The sequence below is a fragment of the Salarias fasciatus genome, chromosome 23 (genome assembly GCF_902148845.1).
Source record: "Salarias fasciatus chromosome 23, fSalaFa1.1, whole genome shotgun sequence".
NCBI classification, from domain to species: domain Eukaryota; kingdom Metazoa; phylum Chordata; class Actinopteri; order Blenniiformes; family Blenniidae; genus Salarias; species Salarias fasciatus.
Window position 1 is genome coordinate 20,700,406 of NC_043766.1, and position 17,505 is coordinate 20,717,910.

Consider the following 17,505-nt stretch of genomic DNA (forward strand, 5'->3'; position numbering starts at 1 on the left):
AGACTGATATAAAGTAAATACTAAACTACAGGAAAACTGTGGTCTACACAATTTGTCATTGCTGGATTGATTAATGAAAATTACAAAGAAAGCTTTGCTGAAAGTCCAGAATCTGAAAAACTGTCAAAATCACAAATGTGAGCCTAATCTTGGTTTGTGGACACCATTTAAAATGTAAATAGGTTTGCTGTTTTGCAACACAACGTCTCTGATCATTTGAATCTTAATTCTGGTTTAGATAAAAGCAGTTGTCAGTCAGGCCAGCAGGTGGCATCAAACGCAAGGATTCAGACCCTGAGAGACACAAAGCTTTCAATAGGGAAAGTTACAAAAAAAACATTCAGTCAGGTTACACTTAGTTGGACTCTCCAGCCTAAAAATTGGACTGTAAGTCTGGGATAAACCTGAGATGTAAACAGACTGTAGTCACCCAAAAAGCCTGCTCTGAATGTGTCACTGAAATTTAACACGTTATTTTCCTCTGTGGTTGAAATAATACTTATTTGCATTTTACCAGTTAGTCCCCAATAAACTCTTCTTACTGGAAGAAACCAGATACCATTTGTCTCCAGTTTGTTCCTTTGATCCTCGGTGGCCCAGTTTACATGGGTGTTTTTTCAATCCAATTGAAAACAATCATGTTAAAGGCATTTGTATACATGGACGGCATACAAAGCGATCCACGATAAATCCTCGTTTACAAGGGCCCTGGGTGAAGCGGATTATACAGCGTCCTGCGACATGCGCACAAAGTCTCTGGTGTAGGTTTCAGGTCTTTTAGCTTTGCAGCCAGCAGTCCTCAGCGCTGAGCAGAGTGTTTTTATCTGCTGGATATCTGCTGAAATACTGTCCCAACATCTCCATGAGACGCTGCTCATAGAGTGAGCGCTCCCCTGGCCGGAGTACCGCCGCGGCACATCTCGGTGTGTGCACCGGGGCTCCGCTCCGCCTGCTGATGTTTCGAATTAACTGGTGTCCATGTTAACTTGTGACCAGCAGATGTTGAAAAACCAACTTAAACTTGTAGTCGTTCCAGTGAACGTCGGTTATCTACAGTTCTAGTAAATTTATAAGTTTAGAGTCTTTTGTGCGTCTTATTTTAACATCTATTGTTACAGCATGTGTTTAATACACAGATCGTTAATACAATGGACAGACCCATAGCGTTCCGAAATCCCGTTCTGAAGACTTCAGCGAGTCTAGCAGGACGTCTCCACACTGAACATTTGAAACCGGATGTAAATGTGATTAGTCCACCGTTGTAGAAATTAGTGATAGAGACCAAAACATGTTCTGAAGCTGGGCACTTTGTTTATTTGCACTCTAAAAATCGGCCATTTTGAATGGGTTTTATTGAGACCGGGGCTCTTTTTGAAACCAGCATCATCGCCCCCTGCTGGAATTTTCCCAGAATTACAGCTTTTTTTCACTTCCGCATTATCTTCACGTTTTATGAGCGGAGGTTGGCTCTTGGTTTAAAGTGGCTGTATCATGCTTTTTTGGCTAGTCCAAACCCTAGCTTTGGCACGCAGGCATGTGTTTTTGATGAGTACATAACTATATAACAAGGTTAAAACATACAAAAAGTGAATTTTGCATGATACAGCCCCTTGAACAGAAATCCGTCACTAGTTAACAAGGGAACCAGTTAATCGATGGCACCGGCCGGGGGGCCACTGGTAGTCTACCATGGAGCTCTTTGAACAACTCGCTGTTGAGCGATTTGCAGCCATCTCGCCTCTCCAGTGTTTGTTCTCTCGGGGTTTTTATTAAAAAAGTGTTTCTCAACCAACGTCGAGCTCTTCTGTTTGTTTTTTTAATTTCCTGCTTCCCGTTTACTGCACACATCACTACGCACGAGGGAAACGCACACGCGGAACAAATAATCCCCTGTTTAATCCGACACAGAGCAGATTATTGATCGGCGTAACCTAACTCGTACAATCGGATCCAAAATACAAGCCGCTCTGAGTGAAGCCGACCCACTCAGGTGTTTATATGACACATTTACAATCCGCTTCACCTTAAAATCCAATAATACAGAGGAGTTTTGGGCCCATGTAAACGTGGCCAATGAAACAGGTTGATTTTCTTGTCTGGACTGTGAAATGTGACCATCTTCTAGAACTTCAGGTGACAGAAAGTGCTTGTCTGTGATGAATAAGACGCCGGAGCTGACGGTGAAAATAAAACCTCTGTGGACCATCACTTGTCTTCTCTTTCCTCCCTCTCTACTCACTCTTTTCTGTCTGCCCTCCTATACCCAGCTCTCTTTATATTAGTGTGGCAGTGGAACCAAGACCTCGACGTAGTTGAGAGGGAAGAAGCCTGACTGGCCGTTCAGCATGCCCTCGTACCAGTTCTCGTCAATCTGATTGGTCAGGGTGATGATATCGCCCTCGTGGAATCCCAGCTCTCCTTCGTTCTCTGGCTCAAAGTCGTATAACGCCTTACAGCTTGGCTGTTCGGGGGCTGAGGAGACATGAGTAAAGTAAACAAAATGGGAAGGAGGAAGGAGGGGAAAAAAAGGGGAAAATGAACAGTTTTAGTTTCATCAAAGATGAATATAATGTTTTAAACATTATGTTAGTAAAGCAATATGTTAGACAGTCAGTTCAAATTCAATACAGCAAGCATGCTGATAAGTGAACAGGATATATATTGAACGATGACCTATAAAACACATCCTCTGCCACCACAACTTTTTCTAACTATGACCCAAATCTTTGCTTTCTCCGTCTCTGTTTCTCTGTGACCTCACTTAGATCAGCAGAGGAGAGGGGAGCTCCGCACACAGACAAACTAGGCTTTTTTGTTACCAAACAATTTTCTCATTGTATCAAGTTCACCCCGCAGACTGCTGGGTAGGCTAGTGATGAGGAACGCTGCGCTCATTCATTCTCTGTGGCTTACTCCCTACTGTATCAGCCTGCTGATCCCACAGAATAAAAACTCTTGTAAACAGTTTGTGGAACGTCTTCTGAGACATCTTCACATTTTTAAACATTCCTCCAAATGCAGGCAACCTGACGGGTCTTGTTGCATGGAAGGAAATTCTACTGATTCCATAAGAAAGTTCACATATTCCACAAACAACAATCATCAATCCATCTATAGAACATTGTCTGGGAAGCTTAAATGTAGTAAGCATTAAGGTTTTATACATTTGAGGCTGAGGTAGTTACAGTATTACTGATAGCAGTGAATCTATTAGCATTCAGCTGCATAATAAAACTACAAAAGATCCATTATCCTTTTCTAAATGTGCTGTCACAAGTAGCATGTTACCGAGTGTTCAAAGCAAACACTATTTTGCACTAGTAGACATCACTGTTTATTCAAAATTACAAGTATTCAATGGTCAAAAGTGCAACCAGAACATGAAAACAGAAATGAATATCGGCAATTTTGAAAAATAAGAATGTGTTCAAATCTCACTATGGAAAAAATGCATCATTTCACATTAGAAGATGCTTAGCGCTATTCAAACATGATCGTTAATTCTCAGATCAATGTTTATGATGAAGTTTCCCTTTGTTTATCAGTTAGCCTAGGTAGATAAAAGCTTGAACAAGCATAAAATAGCCCAAACTACCAAACTGATTAAAGATAATCCTAATTTAGATGACAAACCAAAAAAACAAAACAAAAAAAACTAATGAAGCACAAATGGACAGCGAAAACAACAAAAAAAAACAGCAACAGCAATTTTCCTTTTCATGAGGCTGATATGTGTTTAAGGCTAAAATCTAGTATTTGCGATGTTTTTTTAATTGCTGGTATAAATGTTGATTTTGCATAGCCTGTTAAAGTCACCATAGATTGATTGTATGATTCATGAAGTCTAAAATTACAGTAGTTTAAGTAGGTGACTATAGAATAAATGTATTGCTGTGTGTGTGTTCAGAAGCAGGACTGATGTGGTGTGAGAAGAAAATGAAATATAATGGTGTGAAAACGGACATTTTTTCATATGGTGGCAGATATCAGCTCATTTTGAGTTTGATAGAAGCAACACATTTTGTAAAAAGTTGAGGCAGGGAGAACAAAAGGTTAGAACAGTAAATGGCAAAAATAAAAAACAGCCGGACGAGCATTTTTCAATTAAATCTAATCAGCAAAATGTCAGTAACTCGACTTGCTACAAGAAGCATTTCCAACAGGCACAGCTTGCCATATTTTGCAATTTGTCACCAATGCAACAAATTGTGAAACACTTGTAAGACACATTAGACATATTACCCAACATAAAACTGTGAAGCGTTTTGACACATGGCCAAACACATTTTACTGTGTGATCCACAGTTTCAACTTACGTTCCAGAAAATGACAGTTAGGAAACAACAAGATGCTGCAAAAGATAAACATGGCACTGAAATGTGTAGCTGTGGCGCCTGTCAAATTCCAGATAGGTTAATATTTTCTCCAAGAGTTGATAAAATGCCTCAGTTTTAACATCTGATATGTTTGTTTCACAGGAAACAACAAATGAGCTTGTGAAGACTGCCAGTGATTGCCGTCGTGTTTGTTCAGGTTTAACAGCGTTAACGGCATTTCTTTATTAGATTAGTAGCGAGTAGGGGTGTAACGAAATACTAAACTCATGAAACAATACAGAATACAGTACAGGGCTCAGGATATGAAAAGCTCACTATGCGAAATAAAAATGAAAGAAAATCATTTCTAAGATTAAATTTGACAGCAAGAATTGGTTTGTGCAATAAATAAAGAATGAAAACTGATGTTAAATTTACTAATATAATCTGTTATTTAATTTTTTAATAATTATTTCCTAAACTTAAATGACAATGTCACAAAAACTTTGGTCTTAGTAGTGATTTTATAATTTTGGTTGATATTAAGGCAGGCCAAAAAAATGGGTCTTTTTGTTGTTCAGTCTAAATGAGCACAATCATTTTGCCATTGTCCTCTTTAAAGTTATTTCTGCTGTCAATTGTATAAAAGGAAAGCAACATTGTTCAACTAAGTTTTACATTCCATAAGGGTAACAGACACCCAGCATTTATTTGGGGTCTCTCATTTTGTAATTTCTTTAAGTTTGGTAAAATGGTGAATTGCCAGTTGTCTTTGAACATCTCACATTGTAATGTACAAACTGCCTTGTATGTGACTTGAGTAAATAACATAGCAGAGGCACAGAGCTGCTAAGAGATCATTGTTTGACAAATGTTGGCCTCAAATTAAATTTTTTTTTGCATCAAACCCAACTCTGCTGGACATCTCTGCCTTAAATAGCTGCAACACTATGCAGGAGCGTCCACTGAGAGTGCTGCTACGGCAGGGCGAGAGGCTCAAACTTAACAGTCTCAGAGCACAGCACCCCTTTATGTTCTTGAAACTTATATTTATTTCAACTTTTGAGTCCTTCGATTTTTCTTCGTCAATTTTTTTTTAATACCACGAATTCTCGTGCCACTTACAGCTGTAACACTGCTTGCAGTTAGTAGGGAAATACAACATGAGCCACAAGGTAACAGTATTTTCAAGACAGGAAGTGACATTTACAGAAAACTACAATAATAACAAAAAGCCAACCCTGTCATAAAAAATACTGCTTACATGTTAAACCTGTGAAAAACAACAAATGTCCTCCCTTCTACATTTCACACCAGGCGCAGTTCATGCACAGTTGACCACTTCTCAACAACAACTGTGACAATGAAACACACGGCCCACACAATCAGTGACTCACACAATCCTGGTTTCCGAAAGGACAATCTAGCCAAGTGAAACGACGGCTCTGATGATGTCAGAGGAAAGAGGAACAAGGTCAGCTGGAGAAAGGCCGGCCACGCACACACGCAAGCGCACACACGCACTTTCCTCATGGTCAACAACAAATACAGGTTTGTTCTATATGTGAAAAATAAATTGAACATTCAGTGCATGCAATACAAAGCCTCGCAGATCGAAATGTTTCCCATATTTCAGCTGAGTGGCTCTGATTGGCTGCAGCTGCAGACAATCATGTTGGCAATGTGAAGAATTTTTCAGTTTACTTTCTGTCAAATATCTTGAGGAGTGAGTTTAATGCGGTCCATCGTCTGTGTGTGTCGACAAAGCTGGATGGTTTATTGTCAGTTAAAGTCTAGTAGGGCAGTTCTTTTTCCATTTACATGACTTGCTGCCCTTGAGTCATTTGAGGCATTTTGTGGTTAATGCAACAGTTTCTTTTGCTCTCCAGTTATTATAAAACTATACAAAGGCATAACGCAATTGTAAAAAGGTGAGGTCGCATTAACTTTGTGTTCATGGTATTTGGGCATGTTTTTCATCCTGACATTAACACTTGAAAAATAAATAAATAAATAAATAAATACAGGATCGCCTGTCCCTCCTACCGTCCATACATAATATAGTACAACACATACATCTACAGGTACACCACACACGCACACAAATTTCATACTTATTTAAATCTATAAAAGAACTTCTTACCCGAGTTGCGTGATGGTGGCGGTGCCATGGAGCTCGAGTAGCCACCGTTTGAATGGTTGTTGTCTCCAAAGTCAAATATGGGTTTGGGCTTTGGTGTGTATTCGCGTCTTGGTCTTGACTGAGCCTCATTCATCCTGTTCAAAAAGCCAAACTAATGTGAGTGCTACATTTCAATACATCTAAAATAAAAAGTTGATTATGAAACACTATGACATTTGGATGTGACCCCATGCAGAAGTGCTTCACACACAAAGACACAAACACTAATCAAGCTCTTGGTTAAGGGCGTCAAAGTCTTTAGTTACTGCACCTGTCCCGCAGTTTGTCAGAGAGAACCTCCAGCTCCTGTACGGCTTGTCTGTGATACTGCAACTGGGACTCCACCAGAGAAGAGAGCTGGCTCACCTGCTCTATCTACACACAGACACACAAACACACCACATATGACATAGGCCAGTGTTCCTGATTTAAATAGGTATCGTTCCCATGGTTGAGAAGTATCAAGATCTAAGTACTGAATATAACACGTTTCCTAAGAGCCAAAGTAACTGTGAGTGGAAATGTACAGCACCCTGGAGATGTGTCTTCAGCAACTCTTACAGAATGAAATCAATTGTATAATTGTGTAACTAGACACAGTGTGCCTCCTCTGGACTGGTCAATCACATGTTTAGCTACAACTATTACAATTCATTTTACATTTATACAAAACACTGTATTAAATTAAGAAAGAGATTGATTATTCCAAACAAGTGCCATTACTGAAAAAAGATGTCATAACATATTAATATAGTCATATTTTAAAAGCAAGCTAGAAGTCTTCTTTACAATTTAGGAATTTATATTATTTTTTATCAAACAAAACTCAATCTTCAATTTTAATTTAATAAAGCTGGTCTAAATAGCTACGAGTCACAGCATGAAAGAAGCTGACTCAGGAAAAATAAAAGGAAACATGAAACAGGGTAACTTCCTTCCAGGAGTACTGGCCATACTCACTCATGAAATATCAACTAAGTCCACACGCAAGGTGTTGCTCAGTTTGTGTAAAAAAGTATAAAAATCAGTTTGGTTGCGCAATTGTTTTAATCAATCTCTAAAGTGACTAAAGTTAAAGCTTTTTCACTGCTGCTATGGAAGGACATGGATCTCCTGTGGCAGTGTTAATGCAGTGAACTGGTGTGTTTTATTATCTTTAAAGGTCTCACTGATGAAGTGCATGTTTGTTGTGTGGGTGAGTGTGTATATGAGCATAAACAGTCAGAATACATTTCACATATTGCCCTCACAGTAGAATCAAATAATACAAGAAGGCTGAAAATAACGGTGCAGATTCTGTGAAATGTTCCTGTTTCTTAACAGATGTTACACAGAGAAAAAGGAAGTAATTTAAAAAATATTTTTAACCAAAATGAAGCCGATTCGTTATTTCAGTAATTTTTCCCTCCACGATACTCAACAAGGGGAAAAACCTATTTAAAATGCTCACTTTCACAATTCATTTGCACTTTACAGAAAATGGATACTAAGAAAATACAATACTGATCATTTTTAAGATTAGACTGCACAAACGCTAGGCCAGCCTTGATATTTCTTTTCACTGGATCAAGCCAGTACAACTCAGCTAACAGGGACATGTCCTTACATCAGTCTCCAGCAGGTTGTACATGCTGGTCTCAGCCACCTCCTTGGACTCGTGAAACTTCTCCAGGGCCTGTCGGATCTCCTCATCCGGGATTTTACCCTGGCGCTTTTTCTTGTAGTCGTAGTCCAGGCGGCGACCTTCCAGCTTCTTCAGATGGTGCTGAAGTGTTGAAACACAAGTGTAGTTTTAGACACTTCAGTGATTTAAAATGTTAAAAAAAAAAAAAAAAAAAAAATTCATCTGTATCATAATAGATAAAAACTGAGGTCACAATTTTCCATAAACTGAAGCACAGGTTGAAAAGTCCTATTAATAAAGACTAAAATGTAACATCATGGTGATTTATTACTCTTCCTTAAGTGTATGTGTGGGATTACACAATATTAGAAAGAGTCTGTCAGATACCTGAATCTCTCTGAGGTCCTTGTCACAGAGTGCTTGTAGTGGATCAATAAAGTTCTGTTTAACATCGATGTCAAGAGAGTCTTTGACTTCTTCCAATCTCTTCATGGCCTCTCCTACATCAACGAGAGCTCCCCCTAAATCACAGACACAAATTAAAAGTTCAGTCAGTTTTATTGATGTGCTGCTGTTATTAAACCAAGAGCAGGCGCTAATGGTGTGTGTGTGTGTGTGTGTGTGTGTGTGTGTGTGTGTGTGTGTGTGTGTGTGTGTGTGTGTGTGTGTGTGTGTGTGTATCTCCCTCTCGCTCTCCTAAAATCCTGACCTTCATCTAACTGATGAATAATCTCCAAAGCCTCATCTTACTTACTCACCCTGTAATACATATATATACCAGGGGTGAAGCCACAAGCTGCCCAATTTGATCTTAGATGAACCTGAAGAGTAATATTATGATTTCTAAACAGTGATACTACAACTGATTTTCTTTGTTTGACTGCAAAGAAGCACAAAAACATAATACAAAAGTTGAAATTCAGTAAGATGTCTTATGACAAAACCAGAAAAGGCTGACATTTTCATAGAAAAATCTGTACAGTTTCAACATTAAATCATTTTTACAAAGCCTCCCTTGTGCAAAAAATGCTGTAATTTTTAAAACGCATTTCATCCATTTCCTGCTCATATTTTCTCTATGAATTTATGTTTAATGGTTTACGATCCTCATACACATTGTAGTGGAGTCTATGATTATGGTCCTCTGAGGTAGGACTATTAAAGTGTGGCTATATCCCAGGTTTTCAGCAAAAAGTGTCAAAGAAGGGCAAATATATGCTCATGCATGAACACAGACTCAGACATGCTGCCACAAACATACATTTGTTCACACCTGAAACAGGGCCAAGCAAGGAAGCACCGATAACAATATCAGGTATTGGGTCCGATACTGCATGGAGTACTTGTACTTGAAGTCAGAAAAAGATCCCCCGATACAACCCATGAACTCTTATGTGACATCGTGTGGCTGCAACTTTTCCCCACAGGCGCAAAGTCAGCAGCTGCGAGACTCTTTATTATTAGTGAGTGGAAGGCAGACTGTAAACTATGATCTACCAAAATATCAGGGGGAGGTACAAAAGATAGTTTGTACAACACCAGCAACTTAATCACAAGTGACATCTGGATAAGCAGAGATGCTGCTCATTAGTTTAACTGCTACGTATGAAGCTAAAAGCCATGCTTCATGCTACAGGCTATATGTTAAAGAGTTTCAGGGTTCACACGCCAGCGATGCTATATTCTGCCTCGGTCTATGGCCCACTTCCCTTCACGTACTGTAGGCTATAATCCTATGGGAGACGTGTGTACCGTTGACACAGATGCTGTGTGGAGGTAGTTCACAGCATTGCTTAGCCTCTGCATATCACGTGTGTATTAAAAATAAATTGGCATTGGCAAGTAGTTAAATGTTAGTACTGGTACATGTCTTTTAAAAAAAGTGTTGTCAGTGCATTCTTAGTACAAAGCATATCATCAACATTTGTCATTCTTTTATCAGTGAGCATTTTGAAGCACAATACTGTGTGTGTGTGTGTGTGTGTGTGTGTGTGTGTGTGTGTGTGTGTGTGTGTGTGTGTGTGTGTGTGTGTGTTCTTGTATTTCTATCCTTGTCGGGGCCAAATGTCCCCACAAGGATAGCAAAACGTGGAACGACGTGCCTTGTGGGGACCTTTTTCCGGTCCTAAGTAGGAGAAACAGTGTTTTCTTGACCATGTTGTTGTTACTGAAAAAAGTAAAAGTGCAAAAACATTTCTTTAGGGTTAGGCTTTGTTGTGGTGTGGGTTAGGGTTAGGGTAAGGGTCAGGGTTAGGGGCTAGACATGAATGGGAGTCAATGGACGGTCCCCACAAGGATAGAAATACAAGACTGTGTGTGTGTGTGTGTGTGTGTGTGTGTGTGTGTGTGTGTGTGTGTGTGTGTGTGTGTGTGTTGACACTTCCCAACAATTACTTCAAAGTTGTTATCCTAGAAATTCACTACACTACACCAGATTACATACAAATACATATCTTACCAAAGTTAGTGTCCTCTCCGAGTTCCCGGCCATACTTGGTCATACACTCACCAAGCACCCCCTCAGCCTGAGGATATCCTGGATTCTTCACCTGTCCACGGATCTTTGACATGGTGTTTAACATGGACAGTTTGGCTCGTGATGCTGTACAAATGGATGAAAAAGAAGTACAACCATTACCAATGATAGAGGTGAGATTGTGTAGTCACAGGCATGAGAACAGGCCTTCTTCTTACCCGGGTTGGGCTGCAGGTACTCTGATGTTTTGGAGATCACCTCCACTACTGCTTTACTAGTCACATCAACTTTCTGGAACACAGAACAAGCAAATGCCAACATTAAAAGAGCCCATGCTTGAAGAACTACTAAAACATATCGCAGATGTATGGTCATCACCTATTGTTTAAAATATGCTGCCTAATGAAAAGCATTCAAAAACATGCTTTAAGGAATACAGATGGTATTTGTTCTATCAAATTGAAACACGTTGCAGCATAGTACTCAATAAATACGATAGATTTTATGTTGGATTTATTTTTGAATTAGTACAATTTTCAGGTCATTATATGCCATCCCTAGCCAATGAAAATGTTGTCCAGAGAGTGCTTACACTTTATGTCAGTCCCAGTTGGATCAACTCGACTTGATTATCAGTAAAATGCTGATGATGCAAATGATGTCTGTGTGTGTCTCCAGTGCTCTTCACTGGTTTAACAAACACATCAATAACAAAAGGAAAAGTCTATCTGAGTTGTGTGTGAAACATCTAGGCAGACAGTTTTAAGCAGGCATCGCCTTTGTAACTACAGGGGGATTCTTTTCTTACCCGTTCCAAGTCTCTGAAGTCATCATCTAGTTTAGTTCCTTCAGCACCTCCAACTTTCTCACTAACCATCTACAGGGGGAGAGACAAGGAGGAAGAAAGAGAAGGAGAGAGAGACAAGTGAAGGGGGGAAGGAAAAGAACAAAAGAGAGCCAAGTAATTAACGTTGCACATAAGGTTTAGATTAATGTGGAAAACAAGCTGACGCACATCTCCAATTTAAAATTGCCTGCTGGACGACGAGAGACTGCACATATTTTTATAAACAAGGACACAAGTGGAGGTCACAACATCAATATAAATCCACAAGTGACTTAAGGGCAAAATAAGGTCAGAATCAGACATGAAAACACCCATTTGCATCAAAAAAAAAATGTATGAAGGATTCTGCACAGTTTACAATAGTACAACTTTTCGATGCTGAAGAAAAACCATAATGGATTTAATGTTTAGGTAGACAATTGGAAAATAAATGAATCTGTGTTTACAGTACAAGCACTGCTTTAAAAAAAAACACTTGTGCTGAATCCCATAGTTCTGAAAAAGAAATTACTTGAACTTTTTTTAAGCAAAGATAAGTTTGGCCGCTGCAATGGAATAATTATAGTCTTGACTGCAAAGGCTATGGGCTACACTACTTCACATTTGTGAATATTTTTAAGTGAAAGGGCCAAAACAAAAATACCTCCAATTACCACAAGACATAAAGCGATGTCAGTCTTTTGTTGGTGATTATTGAGGACGACACAAGCGTAAAATCTTGATTTAATGAATATGAGCATCTCCCATGCATTTTACTCTAAAATAAAGTTGTTGGACTCCATATTGAAATATGGAGTCGTTTATGGATCGTTTATCCTTTACCCTATTTTACCTGTCAACACATGGCCTTATGTCAAGATGACAGGATTTTAATTCTGCAATGGGACAGCTGTGTTTGGAGTTAAGGATTGTTGCCTCTTTACTCAGACTACTCCATAAAGACATGCTGGTTAGATGAGTTGGTGACAATATATTGACTGTATGAGTATGCTGTCCTTCATTTGATGTTAGCTTAGATAGGTCTCAATCTGTTTACCTTTATGCACCACATCATCTTTTCAGGTGTTGACATAGTTTTAAGTTAATTAACAGCCAAATCCAGTAAACTGGGTAAGTGGTGAAAATACATTGTTATTTCTCACATCAGTTACAGAGCAACAGCTGGCTTTATTCTTTGTTTACAAGACTCAAACTACCGTAGATGAGTGCAGAAAATATAGCTAGTTTGAAAGTTTACTCATCAAGCTTAATGTTAGCACATTAAATAGTTGGGATGTTACACTATGTAGCGTCCTTATTCCAAACAGTTTATATAGTTTCGACAGGAGTACAGGAATTCTTGCATTTCAGCAGCTGAAGGCCTTTTCCAAAGAAGTGTGCTACACTGTGGTATCTCTGCTGCATGCAGAAAGCACATGACAGGGGGCCTTTGGGGGATTCAGGTCACAAGTGAAGACACAGACTTCATTTGCAGCAGTCTACTACGCATTTGACTCTGAGAAAACCTATGACTTGCAACGGACAGTCCTGCACTGATGATAAGAAAGAACCATGCATTCAAAAATTACTTTTTTACTTTTATAACCAAACTACACTGATGAGTTTGTTAGTGTTGAGCCACTCATAGGATTATTGTGTGGCCACTGAACAGCATAGTATTTTTGTGATGTGAGTGTAACATTACTGTTTACATGTACACAAAGAAAAACCACAAAGAGCAACACAATGCTAGTGTTGCAAAGTTTTTGGTAAAAACAATACAAAGAGCTACTCAGAGGGATCAGTCTATTACAGGCATTCTTCATCGTAATAATAAGTGCTTGTTTAAATGTTAGTATCTCATTCAGACTTTCGTTTTGCTGTGCGAAAAGGCTAATTCACACAGAGAGCTCAACTATGAGGTGGAAACAACAATATTTTCAGATGGTTATGTCTCGTATGAACTAACTTATGCAAAGTCTAAAGCTAAATTATGCAAGAAGAAATAAAACCTGAAAAGATATGGTACTTTCAGACAAAACAAGAAATTACAGTAAGAGGCTTAAAAATATACTGTAACAGCTGGATGTCATTTCAAATATTAAGAGCAATAAACATAATCTTAAAGAAGTGATGATAGAAATAAGTGTGTAATTTAATATTGAGCACCTTTTCTGTCGATGTTCAAAAAAGCTGGCCTAATTCACTGCTCACTGACATAACTGGATCACGGTCAGAGCTTTTTTTTTTTAAATAACTATTTTCTTTACTCTTAGTTCATTTACATGAAAACATCCACTGCTCTACATTTATACTTCACACAGTTTGACTTCCTCTTGCTTACATAATGATTAATCAGCCAACCACAACCAATCATTTCATCCTGTCTCTACACACGAACGCTAACCAGCACTACAGACGGGGGATGTGGACAAAATGCAATGTGAAAACTTACACAATTTTATGTTGACATTACAACACAATTTTTTTTCTAGAATTGTATATAATCACGTGTTTAATTTCTCAACAATCAATAATCAAATATCTCATCACTTGCACTCTGAAATATTCTTATGTGACGTACAATGGAAATAATATTAATCAAATTTATAGTACTGCTGCAAAAATCTCAGAAATATTTGAAACAACAATTTAAATACAGCCAATGATGAAGTACTTCAGGATAAATAACGTTTGCCCATTCAAATGTAATAAAGCACATAATGAATATATGAATGAACATTGCAATAATCATGAAATCAATAAGTTATTACATTGTTTAATTAGCATTTACAAAAAAAAAATCCTTTAAAGATGAGATAATTTTTATCAAATGGTGATGATGTGCTATATGAAGGTTAAACAACAGAAAGTATGTTGGACAATCAAGTGAGTTGTGCAGCAGCTTGAAACCTGCACTTTGGTCCAACAATGTAAAATACTTCAAATAGGTTCAGATTTCAGTAAGACAAAAAGTTCAGGCAATATTTTTTATGAAAAAAATGTTATCTATTGTTATTTTCAAGTCAGTTGTATGTGTTTTATTTACAATCCTATTCCAATCCTATCCAATTTCCAGTGTTGATTGACTTATTTTGTATTATACTGCAGATGAGGAAAAGCAACATTGAGAAAAATAAAGTTGATGACAAGGACAGTGTCATCTTTGAGGTGGTTTGTATTTGTTTGGATCTTCATGCATCTTTGTAGTTCATCCAATACACCCAAATAGATTGAATGTTGACATTCACTTAATCAGATCTTTTTGTGTTTATCTATAATGTGGCATTGTTTTTCTTCTATTAGCAGGTATATACAGCTGACCAAAATTGTCAGCACCTGGAGCTGCACAAGTAATTTAAAGATGCTCAGGGTGTTGTTAAAAGTATTTGTTTATTTATTTGTTTGTTTGTGAATGGATCCCCATTAGTTGCCACCAGGGTGGCATCTAATCTTCCTGGGGTCCATACCTATTAAACAGTCATAAATTGTAATAGTACAGAATAAACAGAGTCACAGATAGTGAATGGAGTACATAGAGTAAACAATCATAAAAAGCAATACCTAAAAGCATTAGTCAGTAGAATACAGATAAATAGGTAAGTGAATGCATATACACATATATAGTATGGCATTTTAAGTTCCAAGCTATTTTCTTAGAAGGATTTTGCCAGGAGTAAAAGTGAACAACAAGGAACACATGCAATTCCCACAGCCAAGTTTGTGCATGCCTCCAGTGTAGAAAATTTGAGCTATGTCCACTGTTATTGAATAGCATGGAGTTTTGGCAAGGAAAGTAGCTGCAATGCAGTCGAAGAGAGGAGAGCTCACTATTTCCAGTTCCTTCTCTGCATCAGCATTACTTTTTCTCCTACACCACTGATTTTACATCAAAGGTTTTTTTCTCCCCCTTTTCATTGAATTTAGCAGTGTCAGTAAGAGGGTAGCAGATTTTTTTTTTGTTTCAAATAATGTTATTTTTCCTTCACAGGGATCTGTTCCTGACAGGAAGCTAGGGCAGAAACCAAATGTCTTTCCTGCTTAGATCAGCAGGGGTGAGAAGAAAAAAAAGAAGATTCAAAACATCTTTTTGAACTCTCCCCTCCCATGACTGAGAGAAGCTGGCCCAAATTAAAAACACGCACATTGTGAATCGCACACCAAATCCTTTGACTTGTATGTTTTTCCATCACAGGTAGTGACACTTTCAACGCAGATGTAGACAGGTTTTCTCCTAAATACTGATCTGAGCCCATAGCACAGCTGGAAAATTGGCGAATCCGCTTTAAACACGACGGAAATCTCAGGACGTGGAGAAACTGAAACTGATTTGACTTATTCCAAACCAAGATCAGAGGTCAGCACCCTAAATTTTACACTGGGTTACACCCAATATTCTTACTCTTCAAGCTCCGACACAGAAAGTCTATTTGGCAGTGTTGTTTACCACAGAGTGAGTGGTCAGTGAATAAAATTTGCTGTGTGAAGTAAGTAAAACATGAATACGAACCAAAATGCATATTATCTGAGATGCTGTGAGCAAAGTTTTAGCTGTTAATGCAACAGGGAAACTGATTAATAACTTCACGACGAGAGTTAAAAAGGACACAAACAGCAGATTTCGAACAACTTTTTTTCACAGAAACAGTTTACTCAAGTTGTCTATTGTCGCTTAGAAAACAAACAAAGCATTCTTAAAGTTAGCATTCTATCTTACTACCGTTAGCCGACGAGGCTAGCGGGGGCTAGCCGCTAATATTACATGACAGTTAGCGTACAAAAAAAAAGAAAAAAAAAAGTTTTGCAAACCTGACTGGCTTTGTAAAACTGCTTCTTCAAGCCCGCTACAGACATCCTGAGCCCCGACTGTCTTCACCCTCAGCTCTGGTTGTAAACAGGTCACGACAGTCCTGAAGTTAGCGGAGTTTGAGCTTCGTCCGGTGCAGACTGTTTAGGAGGACTGCACAGCCGTCACACCGAGCCAGGACACGCCAACTGACCACGGCCACGTAGAGAGACAATCTTCCTGCTGTCAGTCCAGACGAACCGAGCCGCCTGGAAGAAGGGGGGCAAGTCACGAAACAGCAACGGGCTCCTAAACTACGGACGGAAAATGGGACACGTCGTGGCTCTGAAGTTAGCACCAAATCTGCAGCGGCCACTTTGTAGAAAATCAGTTTGCACAGTTTACTCAGAGGAAACGCTGCGTGGCGCACTGCGAGCGCGCACTGCCCCCTGCTGGATGGAGCACGCAAACACCGGCCCATGCACTACAGGCTGCACACCACGTTACCACATATTGTGCACCATCATCATCATCATCATGCTTTTGTTTTCCTCCATGCCACTATATCATCCTGCCTCTACAGTTACACCAAACATGTCCATATCCTTCTGCACTACATGTTTTGATAGCTCCATCCTTTATCCTTCGGTATCCACGATCTTTCCTCAGAAATGGTCTGGCTTCATGTCAGTATTATTTACTCTGTGCTCTCCCTCTGATCTCTTCATTTTTAATCCTCCCTTTAACTCACAAGAAAATCTCAGCATCTTCATGACTTCAACCTCCAGCCCATCCTCTTTTCTCCTAAAAAAATATTACTGTCTCCAAACCATACACCGTCAGATCTCACCGCTGTATTGTAAACACTTCCTTTCACTGTTACCTCTGTCTTCCATCCAATCCGTCCTGCCAGTGTTTTCTTCTTCACCTCCTTTGTGCCCCATGCACTTTAGATCAGGCGTGCATGCAGCCTACTTTAAAATAATAGCATCTTAGTCTGTAAACAGCAACTGAAAATATTTCCATTTGTTTGAGTGTGAAATGATCGACATGAAAAACTTTTTGAATGTCATTCTTAGCATATGTAAAAAAAAATTGAGTGCAATTTCAACAACATCCCTTTTGTACAAAAATGTCTTGGTGCAAAATTTAGTGAGATGTCAAAAAACCAAGTCCTTTGTAGAAAATATTACACATGAATGCTGTTTGTGGTCTGTTTTGCAAATCTGCTGAAAGATTTGAAATCCGTCTTACCACTATATTTTTCTTCAGACTAATGTTGGCAAAACTATGTT

At 38.7% G+C, this 17,505-nt stretch overlaps 1 protein-coding gene and 1 long non-coding RNA gene across 2 annotated transcripts in view; one reads left to right on the forward strand and one right to left on the reverse strand.

The window, feature by feature from the left end:
• Positions 1 to 1,501: 1,501 nt before the first annotated feature.
• On the reverse strand, positions 1,502 to 16,574 carry sh3gl1b (SH3-domain GRB2-like 1b). Its single transcript, XM_030082609.1, has 9 exons — positions 16,234 to 16,574; positions 11,407 to 11,475; positions 10,817 to 10,889; positions 10,581 to 10,724; positions 8,510 to 8,643; positions 8,105 to 8,263; positions 6,770 to 6,873; positions 6,460 to 6,593; positions 1,502 to 2,472 (listed from the first exon to the last, which is right to left on the reverse strand). Exons 1-9 carry the CDS (start codon positions 16,276 to 16,278, stop codon positions 2,279 to 2,281), a joined length of 1,056 nt encoding a protein of 351 aa, XP_029938469.1. The 5' UTR covers positions 16,279 to 16,574; the 3' UTR covers positions 1,502 to 2,278.
• The window catches only part of LOC115381330 (uncharacterized), an 18,884-nt gene continuing 14,044 nt past the window's right edge, over positions 12,666 to 17,505 (forward strand). Inside the window, exons 1-2 of the long non-coding RNA XR_003930413.1 lie at positions 12,666 to 12,676; positions 16,213 to 16,222. This is a non-coding gene — a long non-coding RNA (uncharacterized LOC115381330). The remainder of the gene's footprint in view (positions 12,677 to 16,212; positions 16,223 to 17,505) is intronic.

Bases quoted from the DNA above. Each gene is read 5' to 3' on its own strand.
- sh3gl1b (XM_030082609.1), bottom strand. From the start codon at position 16,278: ATGTCTGTAGCGGGCTTGAAGAAGCAGTTTTACAAAGCCAGTCAG. The intron at 10,725-10,816 runs GTAAGAAGAAGG...CCATTTGTACAG, and splicing joins GTACCTGCAGCCCAACCCGG to CATCACGAGCCAAACTGTCC. The intron at 8,644-10,580 runs GTAAGATATGTA...TCTGTGATTTAG, and splicing joins CGGAGAGGACACTAACTTTG to GGGGAGCTCTCGTTGATGTA.